The following is a 20,640-nucleotide window of genomic DNA, read 5'->3' on the forward strand; positions in this document are numbered from 1 at the left end:
GACTTAGTCCTCACGCCCCAGATACAAATATGCAAGAGAAACTGTTGTCTGTCTTCTTAACACAGGCGTACAAAATTCAGATTTTAAATTTCTTTTCAAACCATGCAGTTCCTGGGAGTGGAACCTGCCTTTACGGGTAACAAGCGTGTTTGCTCTTTGTTTGCTTCCTAAATCAGGTATATCCTTCCATTCGGACGTTTTCACCCTTTCCCTAAATGTATTTGAGCCTTGTGTTTGACTGTGTGATTGGTAACAAGCGCAGTAACTCATGGATGTGTTTGGAGCTTGCAGGATGACCCAAGATGGGCAATTGGCCTTTTGGATTTTCTTTTGCTGCTCGTCGTAAACTGCCTTTCTCCTTACGTTGGGATGAGCAGTGTCAGCGATTACAAAGTAAGAGGCTGGGTGAGGGGAGGGGGCGCATGGAGGGTGGGCGGAGGTGGAGAGATGATTCTCTCTGACTTCAGCAAACTGGAATTTTATTGTCCTAGACACACAAGCTCGCCGTTCAAGAAAAATGTTTACACATGAATTGTATTACTCTAATCCAAGTATGCGTTTTATTAAATGGTTCATCGTGATGTCAGAGAGGTGAGAAAGTTCATGACTGACCACAGGAAAGTAACCTTGGTTTTAAAGGGACTCAGCCTAGGGACTTTGCTGGTGGTCCAGTGGCTAAGACTGTGCACTCCCAATATAGGGGACCCAGGTTTGATCCCTGATCAGGGAACTGGATCCCACATGATGGAACTAAGAGCTCGCATGCTGCAACCAAGACCCAGCACAGCCAAACACACACACGTCTCTAACGAGGGAATCACTTCACATCAGCTTCAGAGGTGAAATGCGCTATTTTCGACTGTGTGTAGTTAATCTACCATTCTAAAGGGAATTTTTTAGTGTGAAATATAAGATATGTCACATTTCCTGATTTTTTTCACTCCATTCTTGTAAAGGGGGCTTTGAATCGGCTCTGGGCACGGGTCAGACGCTTCCTGCAGGGCCAGTGGTGACCCCATCCTCCCACCCCAGCGGGATGGCAGGGATTTTGGAAAATGCTCTTTCTGGCCACGTGCCATCTGTGCCCAGTCGTGCCTGACTATTTGCAACCCCACGGACTGTGGTCTGCCGTGGTCCTCGGTCCAGGGGGTTTCCCAGGCAAGCGCACTGGTGTGGGCTGTCTTTCCTCCTCTGAGGGATCCTCCCCACCCAGGGACCGAACCTGCGTCTCTGCAAGGCAGGTGGATTCTTTACCACTAGCAGCACCTGGGAGACACACTGTTTTCTTTGGGATAGTATTAGGGTCTTAGTTGCCCTGTGGCCTGCTTCCCAAACCCAGGCTAGCAAATTCCTGAAGGTCAGATTTGCTATATAAAAGAACATAGACTTTTCACACACAAAAAGTAGCTGCTGCGGCATACTCCTTCTAAAATTTACTAAAATTTAACATTTTCACAGAAACAAAATACCTCTTCTACTCAAGATCTCAGCCTCACCCGTATCCCTTCTGTTTCTTCACCAGCAAAAAGCCCAATCTCAGTTATGGATCTCAGGCCTCTGTCCTTCAGCATACTGGTGTGGACAGGCCCTGGTGGACATCCCATTTTATTTTGGAATTCTTGTTTCAGTACATTTAATGTACTACATATTTTTGGAATCCTCAATTGTACTAGAATTCCTGTTTGCTCTGGTAAGTGATCATGTTCCCCCAAACTCCCCAAATACAATAATAGAATCAAAACAAAACAATTCATTTTCGTTAACACTTTGTCCTTAACAAAAGGCATGTGCAAGAAAATTGCCTTTGACAGCCCTGGGATCTGGGATCCGATCCTCTGCCCGCCCCCTCCCCGTCCGTGGCCCCGTCTCTGACCTTGCTGTTCACCCTGTGTGCTCAGGTGGTTTGTGTGGCTGGCTGTGCAGCGTGTCTCACACTCCTCACATACGTGATTTCATTCCTCTTTCCCACGGGAAGGAAAAACAACGGCTTTTGGGCTCTCAGCTTTTTTCTCGTAAGTACCTGAAGATGTACACGCATGCACGTTTATGTGATGTTTTCCTGAAGCTCCTTTTCTAACGGGGGGGAGTTAGGCATAAATACCTAGAAGGAAGCGGAACTGCTTCTTTCCCACTTCGGTCATTGTTTGGCCATGTTCGTGGTTTAAGGTTTTCGGTTCATTTTCCTCTTCTTCTTCTTCTTCTTCTTCTTCTTCTTCTTTTTTTTTCTGTTCTCAAAAGTTTCTCTTTGGCACTTCTGTTTCTTTGGAAAGAGATGAAACAGCTATAGAAATCCTGACATGTCCTAGCTGAAAGGCTGGATCACTGGGATCAATTCCCTCATTTGATAGAGTGGGAAAAACTTTAAAGGATTAGACCTGAGCCCAAGTTTCTCAACTCAGGGAGTTTCCTCCTGAATAATTAATTCTCTTTATTAAAAAAAAAAATTTGTGCTAGGTGGCCATATTGATGAATAACATAAACAAACAAGTAAACAGAGAAAAGTTTTATTAAGAAATGAAATTATATGCCACGTCGGGCGTATCCTGCTCCGCCTCCTTCCCTAGGCCTTGCTGGCGTCCTGAGCAGGCCAGCACGCCTTTCTGACTTTCGGATATTAACACAGTCTTGTTTCCTTCATGAAGATTTGCTTTAAGTTCTAAGCAAGGCCAGTCGAGGCCAAAACGTAACTTTAATCTTACAAACAATGAAAATTTCCTTCCCCAGCTCCATTTCAGGCATGCCGTTAGTTTGAGGACCGTTGGTGAGAAAAGGAAAGGTGTTCTATCCTTTCTCTCTTTCTTGTGGACTCGCCTTTCTCCTGTCTGTTTTGGGGATGTGGTGGAGGGATTGGGGTCAGGAGATCAAGGTCTTGCTTCTCTAAGGCTGTGAGAGCTACGCTGTGGTCGCTGTGGGTGGTATCCAAAGATCGGGCTTACTGTGGGCAGATATGTCACAAACGCAACCAGTTCAAGAATTCATGGCAACAGTAGACATCCTAAAGGTGATGAAGTTGCTTCCGAGCTTCTAAATCTCATCCCTGTGTACCTGTAATTCTGAGCCAGTTTTATTGGTGGTTGTGATAGTTTGATTGGTGGTTGAATGTCATAGCAGGGTAATATCTCCTTAACCGTTGGAATCGGTCTTGATCTAAGTTTTTTCCTCATGCATCCCAATAGAAAGGTAGATCTGTTGGTCTTACTCTCTAATTAATGTTGCTGTGTATGTTTTAGACTGTTTTATTGGGTATGTTTAAGTCTGGAGACTTCATGTAGTGATCCTGTTTATTCTAACGGTGGCTTTATGACCAAAAACCATTCGACTATGTCTGAATTATCTTTAATCTTTGGCTGATTTTTAAAACCTCAATTTTGCTTTCCAGAACTCTGCTTCTGTTTCAAATTTCCTGAACTGCTCCTCACAGCCTTTTGTTACTAGTTTGTGGTTTTTTTTCAAATTTCACGTGTAATTAACGTGTACATTTAATTGAAATATTTCTATTTGTTGTTTGATAATTCTAGTAGCTAAGGTCTTCAGATAGTTTTAATCTGTATTTTTTCCCCTTCTGGACTCACACTTAGTGGACTGTTGCCTCGTATGTTTGATTTTTTTTTTAACCAAGAGTTCATATTTGGTTGACCTTTAAGTATGGAATCCTAGGGCTTCCCTGGCGACTCAGATGGTAAAGAATCTGCTTGCAGGGCAGGAGATGTGGGTTCAGTCCCTGGGTTGGGAAGATGCCCTGGAGAAGGGAATGGCTTCCCACCCTTCAGTATACTTGCCTGAGAAGTGCCATGGACAGAGATTGTACCTGTTGTTGCTTGTTGGAAGGAAGAGTTAATGGAAGGATTATTTTAATTTTTCTAATGGGTTAGAAACAATGGATGAGCTAATTTGTATAGTAAGATAAAAAGAAAGGGGCCTTTCCAGTGATTAAGAATTTGCCTTGTGACGCAGAGGACACGAGTTCAATCCCTGGTCCAGGAACTAACATCCCCCAAGCCACAGGGCAACTCAGCCTGTGCAGCTCAGCTAGAGAGTCCCTCAGCCCAAGACCCGATGCAGCCAAATAAATGGTTCTTTAAATACAAAAGGTAAAAGAAAGGGATGGAGAGGAGGAGGTAGGGAGGTGAAAGATAGGTTCTCTTCCTGCACTCTTGGATTAGAGAGCTTGGCTGCAGGTCTCCATGGGACTGAAGACGCGCTGACGCGTCTCGCTAAAGCAGCGCCTCTCATAACTGTGACGGTGCGGCCAGGGGACCTCTGAGGAGGTTCTGATTAAGGCCCTAAAATACGCTGATGAACCCTGAGATTGTTTCCGTTCATATTGCTTTTTCTATGAGAAGATTTTTCTTGTGCTTGTGGAGAGAACACTTTAAAGAGCTTTTTAAAAATTCTATGATCAGTTTCATACACTTGGAATCTTGGCACCTGATGCACTGCAGGCTGGCCCCATCGGCTGGATGTGTGGACAGCTGACTCACTCAAGGGCTCCTCATTTCTTTAAACTTTTGTTGCTGTTCAGCTGCTCAGTCGTGTCCGACTCTCCGTGGCCCCATGGGCTGCGGCACACCAGGCTCCTCTGTCCTCTCCCGTCTCCTGGAGTTTGTTCAAACCCATGTCCATCGAGTTGATGATGCCATCCAACCATCTCATCCTCTGTCGCCCCCTTCTCCTCCTGACCTCAATCTTTCCCAGCATCAGGGTCTTTTCCAATGAGTCAGCTCTTCACATCAGGTAGCCAGAGTATTGGGGCTTCAGCTTTAGCATCAGTCCTTCCAATGCATATTCAGGGTTGATTTTCTTTAGGGTTGACTGGTTGGATCTCCTTGCAGTCCAAGGGACTCTCAAGAATCTTCTCCAACACCACGATTCAAAAGCATCAATTCTTTAGCGCTCAGCCTTCTTCATGGTCCCACTCTCACATCTGTATATGACCACTGGGAAAACCATAACTTTGACTATACGAACCTTTGTTGGCAAAGTGATGTCTCTGCTTTTTAATGTGCTGTCTAGGTTTGTCATAATTTTCTTCCAAGGAGCAGGTGTCCTTTAATTTCATGGCTGCAGTCACCGTCCACAGCGGTTTTGGAGCCCAAGAAAATAAAGTCTGTCACTGTTTGAATTTTTTCCCCATCTATTTGCCATGAAGCGATGGGACCGGGGGCCGTGGTCTACGTTTTCTGAATGCTGAGTGTTAAGCCAGCTTTTTCACTGTCCTTTTTCACCTTTGCAGTCAGTGCAAGTTTGATGCATGAAGCGGGGCCCCCAAACCAGCGCTCTGGGAGAACCCGGAGGGGTAGGATGGGGAGGGGGCTCGGGATTGAGGATGCGGGGACACACGCACACCTGTGGCCGATTCACGTTGGTGTGCGGCAGGAACCATCGCAACACGGTGAAGCAGGTACCCTTCCATTAAACTAAAAAAAGAGGCTCTTCAGCTCCTCTTCACTTTCTGCCATAAGGGTGGTGTCATCTGCATATCTGAGGTTATTGATACTTCTCCCGGCAATCTTGATTCCAGCTTGTGCTTCATCCAGCCCAGCATTTCGCATGATGTACTCTGCGTGTAAGTTAAATAAGCAGGGTGACAACGTGTGGCCTTGACGTACTCCTTTTGCAATTTGGAACCAGTTCATTGTTCCATGTCGGGTTCTAACTGTTGCTTCTTGGCCTGAATAGAGGCTTGTCAGGAGGCAAGTGAGTTGATCTGGTATTCCCATCTCTTTAAGAATTTTCCATAGTTTGTGGTGATCCACACAGTCTAAGGATTTAGTGTAGCCAATGTAAGAGAAATAGATGTTTTTCTGAAATTCTCTTCCTTTTTCTACGATCCAACAGATGTTGGTAATTTGATCTCTGGTTCCCCATCTTGTACATCTGGAAGCTCTCAGTTCATGTACTGTTGAAGCCTAGCTTGAAGTATTTTGAGGATTACCTTGCTTATCATGCGAAATGAGTGCAGTTGTGAGGTAGTTTGAATTCTTTGGCATTGCCCTTCTTTGGGATTGGAATGAAAACTGACCTTTTCCAGTCCTGTGGCCACTGCTGAGTTTCCCAATTTTGCTGGCATATTGCATGCAGCACTTAGCAGCAGCATCTTTCAGGATTTGAAACAGCTCAGCTGGAATTCCATCACCTCCACTAGCTTTGTTCGTAGTAATGCTTCCTAAGGCCCACTTGACTTCGCACTCCAGCATGTCTGGCTCTAGCTGAGTGATCACACCACTGTGGTTGTCCAGGTCATTAAGACCTTTTTTGACCACCTCTTCTTAATATCTTCTGCTTCTATTAGGCCCACAGCGTTTCTGTCCTTTATTGTACCCATCTTTGCGTGAAATGTTCCCTTGGTATCTCTAATTTTTAAAAAATACTTATTTATTTTGCCATGCCAAGTCTTCATTTCAGTTCATTCGCTTAGTTGTGTCCAACTCTTGCCACCCCATGAATCACAGCACACCAGGCCTCCCTGTCCATCACCAACTCCCGGAGTTTTCTCAAACCCATGTCCATCGAGTCAGTGATGCCATCCAGCCATCTCATCCTCTGGCATTGCCTTCTCCTGCCCTCAATCTTTCCCAGCATCAGGGTCTTTTCCAGTGAGTCAGCTCTTTGCATGAGGTGGCCAAAGTATTGGAGTTTCAACTGCAACATCAGTCCTTCCAATGAACACCCAGGACTGATTTCCTTTAGGATGGACTGGTTGGATCTCCTTGCAGTCCAAGGGACTCTCAAGAGTCTTCTCCAACACCACAGTTCAATTCTTCGGTGCTCAGCTTTCTTCACAGTCCAACTCTCACATCCATACATGACCACTGGAAAAACCATAGCCTTGACTAGACAGACCTTTGTTGGCAAAGTAATGTCTCTGCTTTTTAATATGTTATCTAGGTTGGTCATAACTTTCCTTCCAAGGAGTAAGCATCTTAATTTCATGGCTGCAGTCACCACCTGCAGTGATTTTGGAGCCCCCTCAAATAGAGTCAGCCACTGTTTCCACTGTTTTGCCATCTATTTGAAGTGATGGGACTGGATGCCATGATCTTAGTTTTCTGAATGTTGAGCTTTAAGCCAACTTTTTCACTCTCCTCTTTCACTTTCATCAAGAGGCTCTTTAGTTCTTCTTCACTTTCTGCCACAAGCGTGATGTCCTCTGCATATCTGAGGTGATTGATATTTCTCCCGGCAATCTTGATTCCAGCTTGTGCTTCTTCCAGCCCAGTATTTCTCATGATGTACTCTGCATATGTTAAATAAGCAGGGTGACAATATACAGCCTTGACGTACTCCTTTTCCTATTTGGAACCAGTCTGGTGTTCCATGTCCAGTTCTAACTGTTGCTTCCTGACCTGCATGCAGGTGTCTCAGGAGGCGGGTCGGGTGGTCTGGTCTTCCTGTCTCTTCCAGAATCTTCCCTAGAGGCGCATGGTACCGTCAGTCTTCTTGCAGTGTGCAGAATCTTACGTTGCAGTCTGTGGGATCTGGTTCCTGGGCCAGGGATGGGACCTGGGCCCCCTGCATTGCGAGCAGTGTCTTAACACTTCCAGGGAAGTCCAATCTCTTCTTATAAAAGTATGGAGGCTTATAAAAGAATTTAGGCTCTGGAGTCAGACAGCCCAGGTTTGGATTCTAAATCTGGCGCTAAATAGATACTGGGTGAAGTTAACTTCAGGTTTTTGAGGTTCGGTTCTCTGAGCTCAGAGAATATGCATATAAAGCAGCAGCACTTTGCAGGGTTGGGGCTGAGTCTCTCCAGGAGCATCCGCTGTCACAGTGCTGGTGAGTTGCTCATCAAAGTCCTTGGTAAATAGTATTCAGTGGATGCTAAGAGAAGTTTCTATTCCCTTCTTTATTCTTTTGTTATTCCTAAAACTATGGTACTACATATACCATTCGACAAGAAGTTAACTGTATGCTAGTGCTGAACGCATATAAGGATTTATGTTCATAAAATAAAATAATGTTACTCTCCCTCTTAAATTGTTGCTGCGTATCCCTACCAGATAGTACAGCGCCTTTTAGATGTTTCAGACTTTAATTGTAATCATGTGTTTCAGTTGTAATGACACTTTGATGCTTCTTAAAGGGGCGGTCTTCTCGATGTTGTTGTACGTAAGGTGAAAACTGAAAACAGGAATATCTTTCCAGGAAGATAGATTACTTATAGAAAACATCTTACATTAAATACGACTGAGCAAATTATGTCTGTGGGTTTTTTCCCTTTAGATCTCATTATTCATGCTCATCCTCCTGGGACTAACTCATGCTGAAAATATTATAATTTTATGTATAATTTTAATACCTTCGTGCACTTCAGTCTTTTTTCTTGCCCGAATGATAGAGGTAAGCAGTTTCACCTACTGTATTTTTCACCTTGACCATGTAGCTCGTTAATTAAATCCTTTCCGATAGGGGAGCAGGGACGTTTAATAAAATTTTAGAAATTATTCAATTGCTGGTAAATTCTGAAAAGAAGACGCGAAAATTGTATGAAGTTAAAAGCTGCACAGACCCTGAACCCATTATTCACACCCGGAAGGAAGCAGGTAAATCCATTAAGAAACACAACCGGAAACCCAGCTGTGGTTTATGAATTCCAAGGGGGGATTGTAAGAAAGGATCATGTTTTTCCCACTGTTACAGAACGCTCTCTTCTCACCATGACGTGGAAGGTCCCCGTTTCAATTTTGATTAATATCTGAAATTATTTTTGTGCTTGGCTCTCCCTTTCCCTACTGCAGGGAAGATGTGCTGTTTTACGTTTGGACAACCAAGTCTCAGTAGATTGCTTTGGGGGTGAGCGGTCGGTGCAGGAAGGAAAGCAAGATACTAGTAGGAACTTCTGGGAGAATCCAAGGGCCACTGAGAATTCTGGGGCCGTGATAGCAAATCTTAAGTACTTCACGCCTGTATGTTTGGTCACTTCCACTGAAAAGAAATTTGTGAATCCCTGCTGCATAGAATTGGGGCTTCCCAGGTGGTGCTAGTGGTAAAGACCTCGCTTGCTCATGCAGGAGGCATAAGAGATGTGGGTTTGATCCCTGGGTCAGGAAGATCCCCTGGAGGAGGGCATGGCAATCCACTCCAGTATTCTTGCCTGGAAAACCCCATGGACAGAGGAGCCTGGCGGGCTACAGTCCATGGGGGTCACACAGAGTCGGAGACGACTGAAGTGACTCAGCATGCATGCACTCACGCAGTACAGAGTCAGAATACAGAAAGTACTGGAGATTATAACCAAGGAAGGGCGTCACCTCCCGACAGATTTCAGTGTCATAGAACAAGTCTTGTCCCAATTCACGGAGCATTCCCTCGTGTGCTGTGAAACAGCAGGTCATATGATACAGGTGTATTTAAGATAAGAACGTCATATCCGTGATGCAGAGAAATCTCATGCAGCCCTTGTTTTTCTTCAACAGCTGTCCTCTATGTATCACAGAAGGTCCGAAAGTCAGGACTCTGAGGAAAGTGCAGTTGATGAAATCATGCTCCTAGCAGTCTTCATAGTAAGAAAATATTTCTATCTGGATACATACTGCATAGGATTTATAGCCGCATGATGCACTTGCTCTTATTCAAAGAACGGCAGATTGAAATACCCCCCAAACACCTGCTCCTGCTCTTTCTGCGGGCCTCCCTGGGGGCGCGCTGGTAAGGAATCTGCCTGCCAAGGCAGCAGTCGACCCGCTCCGGGATTCTTGCCTGGGAACTCCCATGGACAGACAGAGGAGCCTGGCGGGCTACAGCCCACGGGGTGGCAGAGGGTCAGGGCTGAGCACGCGTGCCTCACGCGCCACTGTTACTGCGTCGCTGTCCGCTTCCCCTTGTGTGTCTGTTAACATTCGCTTTATTTAGGCGCTTCCGCGTTGGATGCCTGCGTATTTGCAGCTGGCGTCTCTTCTTGTCTGATTGACCCCTAAGTCCTGAATGTCCTTCTTTGTCTCGTATCACAGTCTTTGCTTAAAGTCTGTTTCGTCTGATGTGAGTGTTGCTGCTTTTGCGCGTGAGCCGTCTTGTCATTTGCGTTGCAGGGAATACCTTTTTCCATCCCAGCGTGTGTCTGTCTCTAGATCTGAAGTGAGTCTCTCGTAGGCAGCATGTATATAGGTTGGTTAGATAAACTTTCCCATGTGAGAAGCATTTTATAAGATTTTTATCAAATTTATAAGAAAATGACCAAATCTCCTATGGCAGAAGGCATATACTACCCATGGAGCTTGAATCCCAAGATGATACTAATGCTCTCATCATTTTTCATTGCCTTTAGCCGTACCTTCAGATCATCATTTTTCTTTTTGTTATGCGGTGCCTGGAAATGAAGTATGGAAAAGAAACAATGAGGAAAGATCCATTTTTCAGGTTGGGAGAACATTAACATCTGAATGTTATTTAAACATTTAATGTGTACAGCAGTTCTTTTAACATCATTTTATTAGTATGGGTTTACTGTCCAAGCTCTTGGCTAGGCCCACTGGGGAATATTATTCTGAAAAAATAGAACAAAAACAAAAAAAACGAGAGTTACTTTGAATGCAGTAATACACAGTTTCTAAGACACAGGTCTTGTGATTTTAGGCAACTTGGGTGTTTGTCTTGTGAGCTGCACACGCAGTGGTTAAGCATCAAGCATTGTTTTTCTCCTGCTTATGAGAAGAACAGCTCTCTGAGTAGAAGACGCAGGAATGAAAAATGAGTTCATTGTGAAATGTTTTGAAAAGGCTCTTGCCAGTTATGGTGATCATTTATGACGCAACGTGATGATGACCTAGATGGCAACAGACCAAAAAGACTAAGTCTGTATTCGAGAGGATTTAGAGAGCTGGTCGATGTATGGGATAAAAAGTTTTAAAGAGAAGAAATAGTCAAAGAGTATTTAATGGGACTTGGCTACTTGAGAGAGTTGTTACTGTCAAGGAGAATCTTGTATGTCCTTAAGTAATCATTTATATTCTTGTAAAACAGAGAAAAAGACTCAAATCATTGAAGCCGTATTCTCCTGGTAGTGGTTGTACAGTTAGCATTTCATTTTAATGTTACTTTATTTTCTCTGCAGAATCTCTCCAAGAAGAAGGGAATATCGTCCAAACCCAGAAGAACCGGAAGAAGAGGATGAAGACGTTCACAGGGAAAGGGTGAAAACGGCGAACGCGCTCGCTGCGTCCGGCTCGGATGAGGTGAAAACACGCGACTGAGCCTCTGGGGAAGGACTGAAGCAGTCGGCTTGTCTTGTAGAGTGGACAGAGGGTTGGCTTTTACTGTGAAAACTTGCCATTGCATCCTTAATCCTCCCATTTGTAGTTCATATTGAGGTCATTATCTTTTGAAGAATTTATCCAGTTATCACTCTTAATTTTCTCTCCTTCCATCTTTTTGGTGGATTTTAATCTTCATTCATCAGAGCAATTCAAGAATTCTGATATTCTTTATCAATTTTTAACAAAATCCCACATCTTGAAGAGTTTAAATTCCGTTTTGCTATATATTGAAATTGTCGTGTCAATAAATCTAAATAGCGTATGAGAAAGGAGTAGGTGAATTTATACTGCATTAAAATTAACAAGAAGGGCAATTAATGCAAAAGGCAAGGTTAGCGTAACACAAAGGAAATATATTTGCTTAGGAGTTAGTTTCATAAGTTGATAAAGAAGTCCTCAATCGTAAATGTACATTTGAGAGTTTTATTTGAAACAAGAGGCTGGATTACTATTGGCACAGAGACCTGGTTAAATGCACAGCCTAGGAAATGAAAGGTGGAACATGAATCACAAAATGTGCAATGTTTCAGAGGAAAGTCACGCTCTCCCATGCTTTCTAGAAGCCGGTAATATTGGCAAGCTGTTTACGCAAGGAATATACACAGAAAAGGAAAAGGTGTTTTTCAGCAAGAAGGACGAAAGCAGCCGTTCGGAACGTTTCCTTCTGTATTAACAAAGGTTTGGATACTGTTTTGTTTATTAGGATGTTCCTTATTCTCTAGGTTTAGCACTATGAAGGGAAGGATTTTCCATTCTCTCAGTCTGTTCGCATATCTCAGTTAACATGTAATTATAAAAATACTTGACCTGCGGGCAGAGAGACGTTTTTATTTTAAAACCCTGTCCCAGATCAAATGTCAAGAAAGCCAACTGATCTTGGATCCAGATGTCCGAATTCTTCTCATGTAAATCCGCAGACTTTTCATCAGTATGCATGTGACACAGGTGCTGTCTGCAAACGCTACTTTATTTCAAACGTTCCTGAGCTAAGTGATTTTAGGTTAGCCGACTTTGCAAGCACAAAAAGTGACGGTGACCCTCTTTCCAGGTGAAGTGTTGGGACTGCTGGGGCACAGTGGGGCTGGGAAGAGCACTTCTGTCAAGATGGTAACTGGGGACACAGCGCCGACCGCGGGAGTGGTACGTGGCGTGGGGGGAAGCCCAGCTCACAGCCGGGGAACATCCTGTTCAGTGTCAGCGGCCTCTTCACGCTCTTCTCATCAGTCAGTCAGACGAGCTCTGTTTTATTGAAGTATAGTTGATTTAGAGTTGTGCCAATATCTGCCATACAGCAGTTCAGTTCAGTCGCTCGGTCAGGTCCGTCCCTTTGCCCCCCCCCTCCGTGGACCACAGCACGCCAGGCGCCCCTCTCCAGCAGAGTCACTCAGTCGCTCGGTCAGGTCCGTCCCTTTGCTCCCCCGTGGACCACAGCACGCCAAGCTCCCCTCTCCAGCAGAGTCACTCAGTTCTACAGATTTATACTTTCTTTCTTTCTTGACATTCTTTTCCATTATGGTTTATCACAAGATGTTGCACACAGTCCCCTGTGCTCCAGTAGGAGCTCGTCGTTTATCCATCCCACGTATATGTTTATATATCTGTATATAGCTTGCTTATACCAACCCCAAACTCCCAGTTCACCCCCTCCCTCCCCACGTCCTCCTTGACAACCACAAGTCTGACCTGTACGTCTGTGAGTTGTCTGCTGCTGCTGCTAAGTCCAGCTCTGTGTGACCCCATAGACGGCAGCCCACTAGGCTCCCCAGTCCCTGGGATTCTCCAGGCAAGAACACTGGAGTGGGTTGCCATTTCCTTCTCCAATGCATGAAAGTGAAAAGTGAAAGTGAAGTCGCTCAGTCGAGTCTGACTCTTAGCGACCCCATGGACTGCAGCCTTCCAGGCTCCTCCGTCCATGGGATTTTCCAGGCAACAGTACTGGAGTGGGGTGCCATCGCCTTCTCCGTGAGCTCTCTAGATAGGTTTATTTGTGCCGTATTTTAGACTCCACACATATGTGCTAATGTGCGGTATCTGTTTTCCTCTCTCTGACTTCACTTGGTGAAATACTCTGCAGTCGCGTCCGCGCTGCTGCGGATGGCGTTCTTTCGTGCCTTCTCGTGGTTGCACAGTCCATCGTGGCCTCATCCCCTCTGTCTGCTCCTCTGTCGATGGGCACGGAGGTTGTCTCCACGTCTTGGCTGTTGTGACTAGTGCTGCTCTGAACACACGGCTGCGTGTGTTTTTTGGGGTGACAGTTGCATCTGGGTGTACGCCCAGGACTGGGCTTGCTGGGCCACATGGCAATTGTCTTTCACGTTTCCGAGGAGCCTCCGTGCTCTTTTCCGTAGTGGCTGCACCAGCTTGCATTCCCACCAGCAGTGTACGAAGGTTCCCTTTTCTCCACACCCTCTCCAGCATCAAATGATTGAAAAATAAAGAATAAACAGATGAATTTCTAAAACCCCTCTTGCGTGCTGGAGAGGGGCTATGACTGAACAGCCGTTTCTCCCTCGTTCAGCAGCGGGAGGGCCCGTTTCTCCCTCGTTCAGCAGCGGGAGGGCAGCAGCAGGAGGGCCGCAGCGGCAGGCCGGTGACGCTGATCTTCGCTGTTCGCTGCAGGTGGTGTTCGGTGGCAGCGGAACGTCTCCGGCGCGACAGGCACGCGGCGGCCCTGGGGATCTGGGGTACTGTCCGCAGGAGGATGCGCTCTGGCCCAGCCTCACGGTCCGGGAACACTTGGACCTGTACGCGGCCGTGAAGGGCCTGGCCAAAGACGAGGCTGCTCTCAGCGTTTCAAGGTGCGGCGCGAAGTCTCCAGCAGTGGTTTGTGGCTGGAGAAGGGGGGGGACACAGAACTTACTCAGGAAATGTGGAAAGGAGATGATGAACCGTGCCTCTAACTTTCATGCAAATAAAATGACTGAAAATCTGAACAAGAACCAAGTCATGACATGTATTGTTTGGGGCCCTGTGAATGAGGCTTCGTGCACGCCTCTCTGACTGAAAGTGCTGGGGTGCCCTAGACGTTTTAGGCACGGACGTAATCCGAGTGCTTCCCGCAGGCTGGCAGACGCGCTACAGCTGCAGGACCAGATGGCACTCCCCACCAAGGCCTTACCCGAGGGGGCCAAGAGAAAGGTAGGACCGGGCCGGGCTCCCCCTTCTCCACGCGCACCCCCACGCCGGCGCCAAAGTGGCTCCTCTCTCTTGCAGCTGAGCTTCGCGCTGAGCATCCTGGGGAGCCCGGCCGTGCTGCTCCTGGACGAGCCAACCACGGGGATGGACGCCGAGGGGCAGCTGCAGATGTGGTGAGGGGCGTCGGGGCGGCCTCCCAGGTCTAGAGTGGGGCTCATTGAGTTTTCACATTTTCTCCACTAACCTTTGAGGCTCAGACCCTCTATTGTTTGATTCACTGAAACTCAGTATATTGATGGCTCAGACAGTAGAGAATCTGCCTGCAGTACAGGAGATCCCTGGGTCGGGAAGATCCCCTGGAGAAGGGAATGGCAACCCACTCCAGTGTTCTTGCCTGGGGAATCCCACAGACAGAGGGGCCTGGTGGGCTACGGTCCATGAGATCGCAAAGAGTCAGACCCAACTGAGCAACTACCACTCACTCACTCAGATTTCCTCAAGGAAGGCAAAAATCGACATGTTAAGAATCAAATGGACTTTCGAAGGCTCTCGGTTGACTCTCCTTTCTCTTACTAGTCCCCCCGCCGCCTCTTTCTTCCTCCGTTTTATTTTTCAGTTGTTGAAAATCCTACAGTGTGGTGTTTTCCTGCTCTTCAGAACAAACAGCAAGTTAGGCACCCTTTTCAGACACCTGCTTTCCGTTCTGTGAAGCCTGTTGAGGTGGTGGTATAATTACCTAACACAGGACGAGTTTTCTTTTTTCTCTCCAGAGACTTTTTCTTGCAGTGCAGCCCAGCTTCCTGTGTTGAGACTGCCTTGGTCGTTCCTGGTCATCCGTTTTCCCAGATGACTTTCGAAGTGCAAACAGTCCCTTTCCCTGTCTCCAGGCAGGCAATCCAGGCCATTGTTAAAAGCTCGGCGCGGGGCGCCCTGCTGACCACCCACTCCATGGCCGAGGCGGAGGCTGTGTGCGACCGCGTGGCCGTCATGGTGTCCGGAAGGCTGAGGTGGGTGCCTGGCTGACGCGTGGACGCCTCCCTCCGCAGTCCGCAGGGGCGGGAGAACCCAGGAGGCGACTCTTTTCTTTCAGCTCTTCTTTCCCTTCCCTGGACCAGGTGCATCGGTTCCATTCAGCATCTGAAAAGCAAGTTCGGCAAAGACTATTTACTGGAGGTGAAAGTAAAGGCGCTCTCCCTGGTGGAGCCTCTGCACACGGAGATCCTCAAGCTCTTTCCCCAGGCTGCTCGGCAGGAGAGGTGAGGGCCGCCCGGTGCGGGGGCCAGGCCCGCGGCCTCAGCTCATCCAGAGGGCAGGAAGGGGGGGCCCCGGCTGCCTGTCGGTCACAAACAGGCTGTGGGGGGAACACTAGGAAGGAGGGGGGCCTCCCTGGCCGCCTAGCCATAAAGAGTCCGCCTGCGATGCAGGAGACGGGGCTTTGATCCCCGGGTCGGGAAGATCCCCTGGAGGAGGAAATGGCAACCCCCTCCAGTATCTTGCCTGGGGAACCCCATGGACAGAGAAGTCGGCAGGCTACAGTCCATGGGGTCGCAGAGAGGCAGACATGGCTGAGCGACTGAGCAACAACAAGGCCGTACAGGAGACAGGCAGCAATGGAAGTTATTCCCAGTGAGTGCTTCGTATGAACGGGTGGACAGTAGGTGTGTGCGTGTGTGTGTGTGAGCTGTGGAATGGGAGAGATTGGGGGGGAGTACAAGCTTGATCACCAATTTAATGGTTTTTTAAAATAGACAATGAAAATTCTGTATCAGTCTATAACATTTCACCAGATACAAAATTATACCGAGAGCTTGAACAGACTCACGTGCCTGGGAAAGGCTGACCCTGCCTTCGTGGGGTTTGAGGTGTCCTGGGGCTCTGCAGGCAGGGGCACTGGAGTGGGTGGCAGCTCCTGCTCCACTCGGGGCTTGGGTTTCTCTCCCTCTCACTCCTTTGGCCCCGTCAGCTCTTGGTCGCAGCCCACGGGCTCCCCTCTGACTCACGTGGACTCTTCCTTGTGGCCCGCGGACTCTAGCTTTGGCCTGTGGGCCTAGCTGCTCCTCGGCGTGTGGAATCTTAGTTCCCCAATCAGGGATCAAACCTGAGCCCCCCTGCATTGCAGGGTGGATTCCTAACCCCTGGACCACAGGGAACGTCCCTGACTCTATCTTAAATTAATTGATTATAAATCATTTGATCCTCCTCTGGGCTTCCCTTGTGGCTCAGATGGTAAAGAATCTGCCTGCCATGTAGGAAATCCAGTTTCGATCCCGGGGATAGGAAGATCCCCCTGTAGAATGGAATGGCTCCTTTAAAGTTGTGTGAGGCCAGCTGTGAGTTACAAATAAAGATAAGCAAACCCAGGCGAATAGCAGGCTGAACCAGAACTCCACTGAAAGCTGCCCGAGGCTCTTACGGTGCTTGAGTCCTTTGGAGGAAAGAGTATTAGCAAAGGAGGACGTTGAGGGCGGACTTGAAGGCTGAGCAGGGGTGGCCGGTGGAAGAATGGGGATAAGAGTCGCTCTTCTGAGAAAACATCACGTGTGAACACTCAAGTCAAGGGTGAGCTCTGTGCACAGAAGACGGAGAGAACGCTCACATCCGTGATGTGTAAAGAGGTGTCTGTGCATGTGTTCTGTACATGTGTCCCTGTGTCTGCTCTGCAAGTAGGTTCATCTGTACCATATCTCTAGATCCCACACACATGTGTTAATGTGCAATATTTACTCTTCTCTTCAAGGGGGAAGGGGCTGTGGGATGAGTCAGGGAGATGATTGATAGTGTGTATAAAAGAGACAGTTAGTGAGAACCTACGGAAGATCACGGGGAACCCTTCTCAGTGCTCTGTGGTGATCTAATGGGAAAGAAATGCAAACCAGAGGGGACAGTACGTGTGTCTATATGAGGCTGGTTCATTCTGCTGCACAGTAACGCAACATTGTAAAGCAGCTATGCTCCAGTAAAAATTAATTTAAAAACCCCAAAACAAAGACATAACAAATAATAAAAAGGAGAAAGTTATTAAGTGTGTGTGTGTGAATTTTATTTAATTCTTTTGAGAAGTCTAAAAGAGAAAGACCAAAGAATGTTCACTGAATTGCGCAACATGAGGTCCTGGATGAACATATTTGGGAAGGCTAGAGGTCAAGGAAGAATTTTTTAATGGGAGAGAGCTCTACAAGTTTTAATTCTTGTACAAAAGGTTGAAAAGAGGAAAATTTGATTAAAAGGTTCCAGGGAGCATAGAAAGATTGGCTTTTGAGAGTAAGAAATAAAATACAAAAGAAAGACACCACAGGCTGAGTGTGAAAATGTATCAGAGTGATTTTTCAGAATTTATCTTGAACAATAAGTTAGGGGCAAGCAGATTTTTGTTGTGATCAGATTTTTATGACTAAAGATAATTTTTTGGCTCAGATTCATGCTTTATCAAATTAAACTATTTGCCTTTAATTTAAAGGAAACTTTTTAAAAATTGTTTGGTTATTTTAGCTGTCAAATCCTTCCCAATATTGTAATGTTGAAGGATAGTAACTCTCGCTCTTTCTTCCTCCCAGATACTCATTCATGATGGCATATAAATTACCCATAGAGGATGTTCACCCTCTGTCTCAGACCTTTTCCAAATTAGAGGCAGGTAAGTTTAGACTGTTGAAACTTAATGTACTGGAAATAGTTTCATGTGGAATGCATATCAGATAACTTTAAGTACAACACTTATAGCATCAATCAAACCTTGGAAAAGTTCCACTGGAATAGTCTTAAAAATCTTAAAGGGAATGCATAGACTTGACTTCACACCGCCCGATTCCCCCTCTGCTCACGAGGAAATAAGTCAGAACACTCTGTCCTGGTTCCCTTGCATACCATTGGAGCATAATTATTGTTGTGCCGTCCCAAAGAACACCAAGGTGAGCTTCTGGCAGCTCCATGTTTATCAAAGTCAGAGGCACAAGGAGCGGAAACCTGGCGCCACGGATTCAGTCTAGCTGTGAATCCCTTCTCCATTGATCCGTGTGTTTGTGTCAGCGCTGGGACGGCTGAAAAACACGCAGGGGTGAGACGTGGCCAGTCAGGGTCGGAGAGGCGGTTCTGAACTGGTTTCAGAGACACTGATCACAGCTCGCGCTGGGTGTTTATGGGACCTTGACATGCAAGAGGCATGGCATTTACTGAACGGGGACCAGCAGGGAGTATACTCCACGGATCTATAAATACAGGCTGAAGGAGCAGAGGCTGAGACGGTTAGATGGCCTCACTGACTCACTGAGCCTACTGCGGGAGACAGTGAGGGGCAGGGAAGCCTGGGTCGCAAAGAGCTGGACACAACTTAACCGCTAAACCGCAACACGGCAGTGCTCAGCAGGGATGTGGAGGCCCTAGTGTGCAGGCAGAGACTCACGCTGCGCGCTGAAATAGGACGCGCGGTCCTCGTTGAGGAGGAGGAGGAGGCTTACGGGGCATTTACGCGTGAAGGCAGTGCTCTTTTAACTGGCCGCATCAGCACTCTTTAATTCATCCTTCGAGAAAATTCAGTTTACTTGGCCCATGTCTTAAAGTATCTCCTGGATTCGAAGCTACCGTTAATGTTGCCGGCTTTGAAAGTGCTTCTGTTGACAAGTGTGCAGGCCCTAACGTCAGCCCCTTTACTCGCAGTGAAACAGGCCTTTGACCTGGAAGAATACAGCCTTTCCCAGGCCACCTTGGAGCAGGTGAGGTTTTCAACCCTCAAGCATCAACCCCAGGAATCTTTGTGTGAGTCTCTGGGTACTCCCACCTTTCAGAAACACCCTGACGTGTTCGGTCCCTTCTTTATTTTCTCTGACTTAGGTATTCTTAGAACTCTCCAAAGAGCAGGAGCTGGGGAATATGGATGATGACATTGATACGACAGTCAGATGGAAACTTCTGCCGCAGGAAGAGTCTTGAGACCCTGGACCTCCTCGTGTCAGATGTTAGCTCTCACTGCGTCCTCAGTTCCCGTAACTGCAGAAGCAGCTCATGTTACTGAAGTTAACAGAACATTCAGTAGTTCAGACATTCAATAACGGTTAAGGGTTTTAGATTTTTTTATTTGATGTGGACCATTTTTAAAGACTATATTGAATTTGTTACAGTACTGCTTCTGTTTTAAGTTTGGGTGTCTTGCCCGGGTGTCACGTGGGATATCCGCTCCTGGACCCCGGGATGGAACCCACACCCCCTGTGTTGGAAAGAGAAGTCTTAACCACTGGATCTCCAGGGAAACCCCATGATCAAGGGTTTAAATGGCTTTTTAAATTTTAGAATGGAGAGAAGAGGCAAAGCTAGGGAAACGTAGCAGGCAAAATTAATGTGATCAGACGTTACACAGATTAGGCCTGTTTTGTGTTTAATTCATAAATCACATGATGTTAGACAAGTGCTGTGTTGTTCAATAAGGCTGACTGCTCAGCACGTGTTACAAATAAAACCTTGTAGGCTTTTAAACCCTAGACTTTAAGCTTATCATCTTTCTAAAGCATTATTTACTTGAGTGAGTGAAATTGCTCAGTCGTGTCCGACTCTTTGGGACCCCATGGACTATAGCCCACCAGGCTCCTCCATCCATGGGATTTTCCAGGCAAGAGTACTGGAGCGGGGTGCCGTTTCCTTCTCCAGCGATTTACTTAGTACCAACTTAATGTGACACGGACTGTCAGAAGATCTAAAAAGCTGATAGGTGAAAGGACACAGCGTAACTTTTAGATTTAATCATATAGTCTGATTATAAAATAAATAAATGCTACTTTCAGGGTGTATAGAAATTATGTGAGTAAAGGTAACAGGAATCTGTAGTGAAATCGCAGTAAATATTTCGGCTGACCTATGTTCAACGTGCTTTCAGGATTACTTTTTCGAAGTGGGCATCAGTGAGCCTAGTAATTCTTTGTTTCTCACGTACATTTCCGGGATGCCTCCCGCGTCGCTGTAGCCCTTCTGGTTCTGTAGCAACCTCATGGCATTCCTCTGACGTTCTACCGTGTCAGCCTTTTTCCTGTTCCCTGACAGTCTGGTTCCATGCACATTTCTAAATAAAGCTGGGATGCGCTGCGTTGACGTCTCATTTGATATAGTCTTAAGAGTACGGAGCTCAGATAGCAACTCTTAGCTCTCTGCCCTGTGAGACTTTGCTGTCTGTTCTCTGACCGGTAGAAAAAGTCAGTGTCGGTCCTCGGCTTGTGAGCCAAGGAAGCAGCAGGAGCTCCTCATCGCCGCTCCTTCTTGACTCTGCCTT

At 46.6% G+C, this 20,640-nt stretch overlaps 1 protein-coding gene across 13 annotated transcripts in view; it reads left to right on the top strand.

Moving 5' to 3' along the window:
* ABCA10 (ATP binding cassette subfamily A member 10) overlaps window positions 1-20,457 on the top strand; it is a 51,055-nt gene extending 30,598 nt beyond the window's left edge. For 2 of the 13 annotated variants that reach the window (XM_042256476.2, XM_027974001.3), the window contains exons 23-39: window positions 292-393; window positions 1,523-1,690; window positions 1,899-2,012; window positions 8,224-8,340; window positions 9,417-9,503; window positions 10,265-10,356; window positions 11,051-11,171; window positions 11,813-11,930; window positions 12,301-12,392; window positions 13,872-14,050; window positions 14,315-14,390; window positions 14,466-14,560; window positions 15,275-15,394; window positions 15,503-15,643; window positions 17,942-18,021; window positions 19,041-19,096; window positions 19,215-20,457. In XM_042256476.2, the coding sequence (XP_042112410.1) occupies window positions 292-393; window positions 1,523-1,690; window positions 1,899-2,012; window positions 8,224-8,340; window positions 9,417-9,503; window positions 10,265-10,356; window positions 11,051-11,171; window positions 11,813-11,930; window positions 12,301-12,392; window positions 13,872-14,050; window positions 14,315-14,390; window positions 14,466-14,560; window positions 15,275-15,394; window positions 15,503-15,643; window positions 17,942-18,021; window positions 19,041-19,096; window positions 19,215-19,313 (1,857 nt within the window). In that variant the 3' untranslated portion in view covers window positions 19,314-20,457. Of the gene's footprint in view, window positions 1-291; window positions 394-1,522; window positions 1,691-1,898; window positions 2,013-8,223; window positions 8,341-9,416; window positions 9,504-10,264; window positions 10,357-11,050; window positions 11,172-11,812; window positions 11,931-12,300; window positions 12,393-13,871; window positions 14,051-14,314; window positions 14,391-14,465; window positions 14,561-15,274; window positions 15,395-15,502; window positions 15,644-17,941; window positions 18,022-19,040 lie in introns of all 13 variants that reach the window. The other 11 variants (XM_042256477.2, XM_060395067.1, XM_060395060.1 and 8 more) reach the window with 6 other exon arrangements.
* Window positions 20,458-20,640: the final 183 nt, after the last annotated feature.

Source organism: Ovis aries, chromosome 11 (genome assembly GCF_016772045.2).
Source record: "Ovis aries strain OAR_USU_Benz2616 breed Rambouillet chromosome 11, ARS-UI_Ramb_v3.0, whole genome shotgun sequence".
Lineage (NCBI taxonomy): Eukaryota > Metazoa > Chordata > Mammalia > Artiodactyla > Bovidae > Ovis > Ovis aries.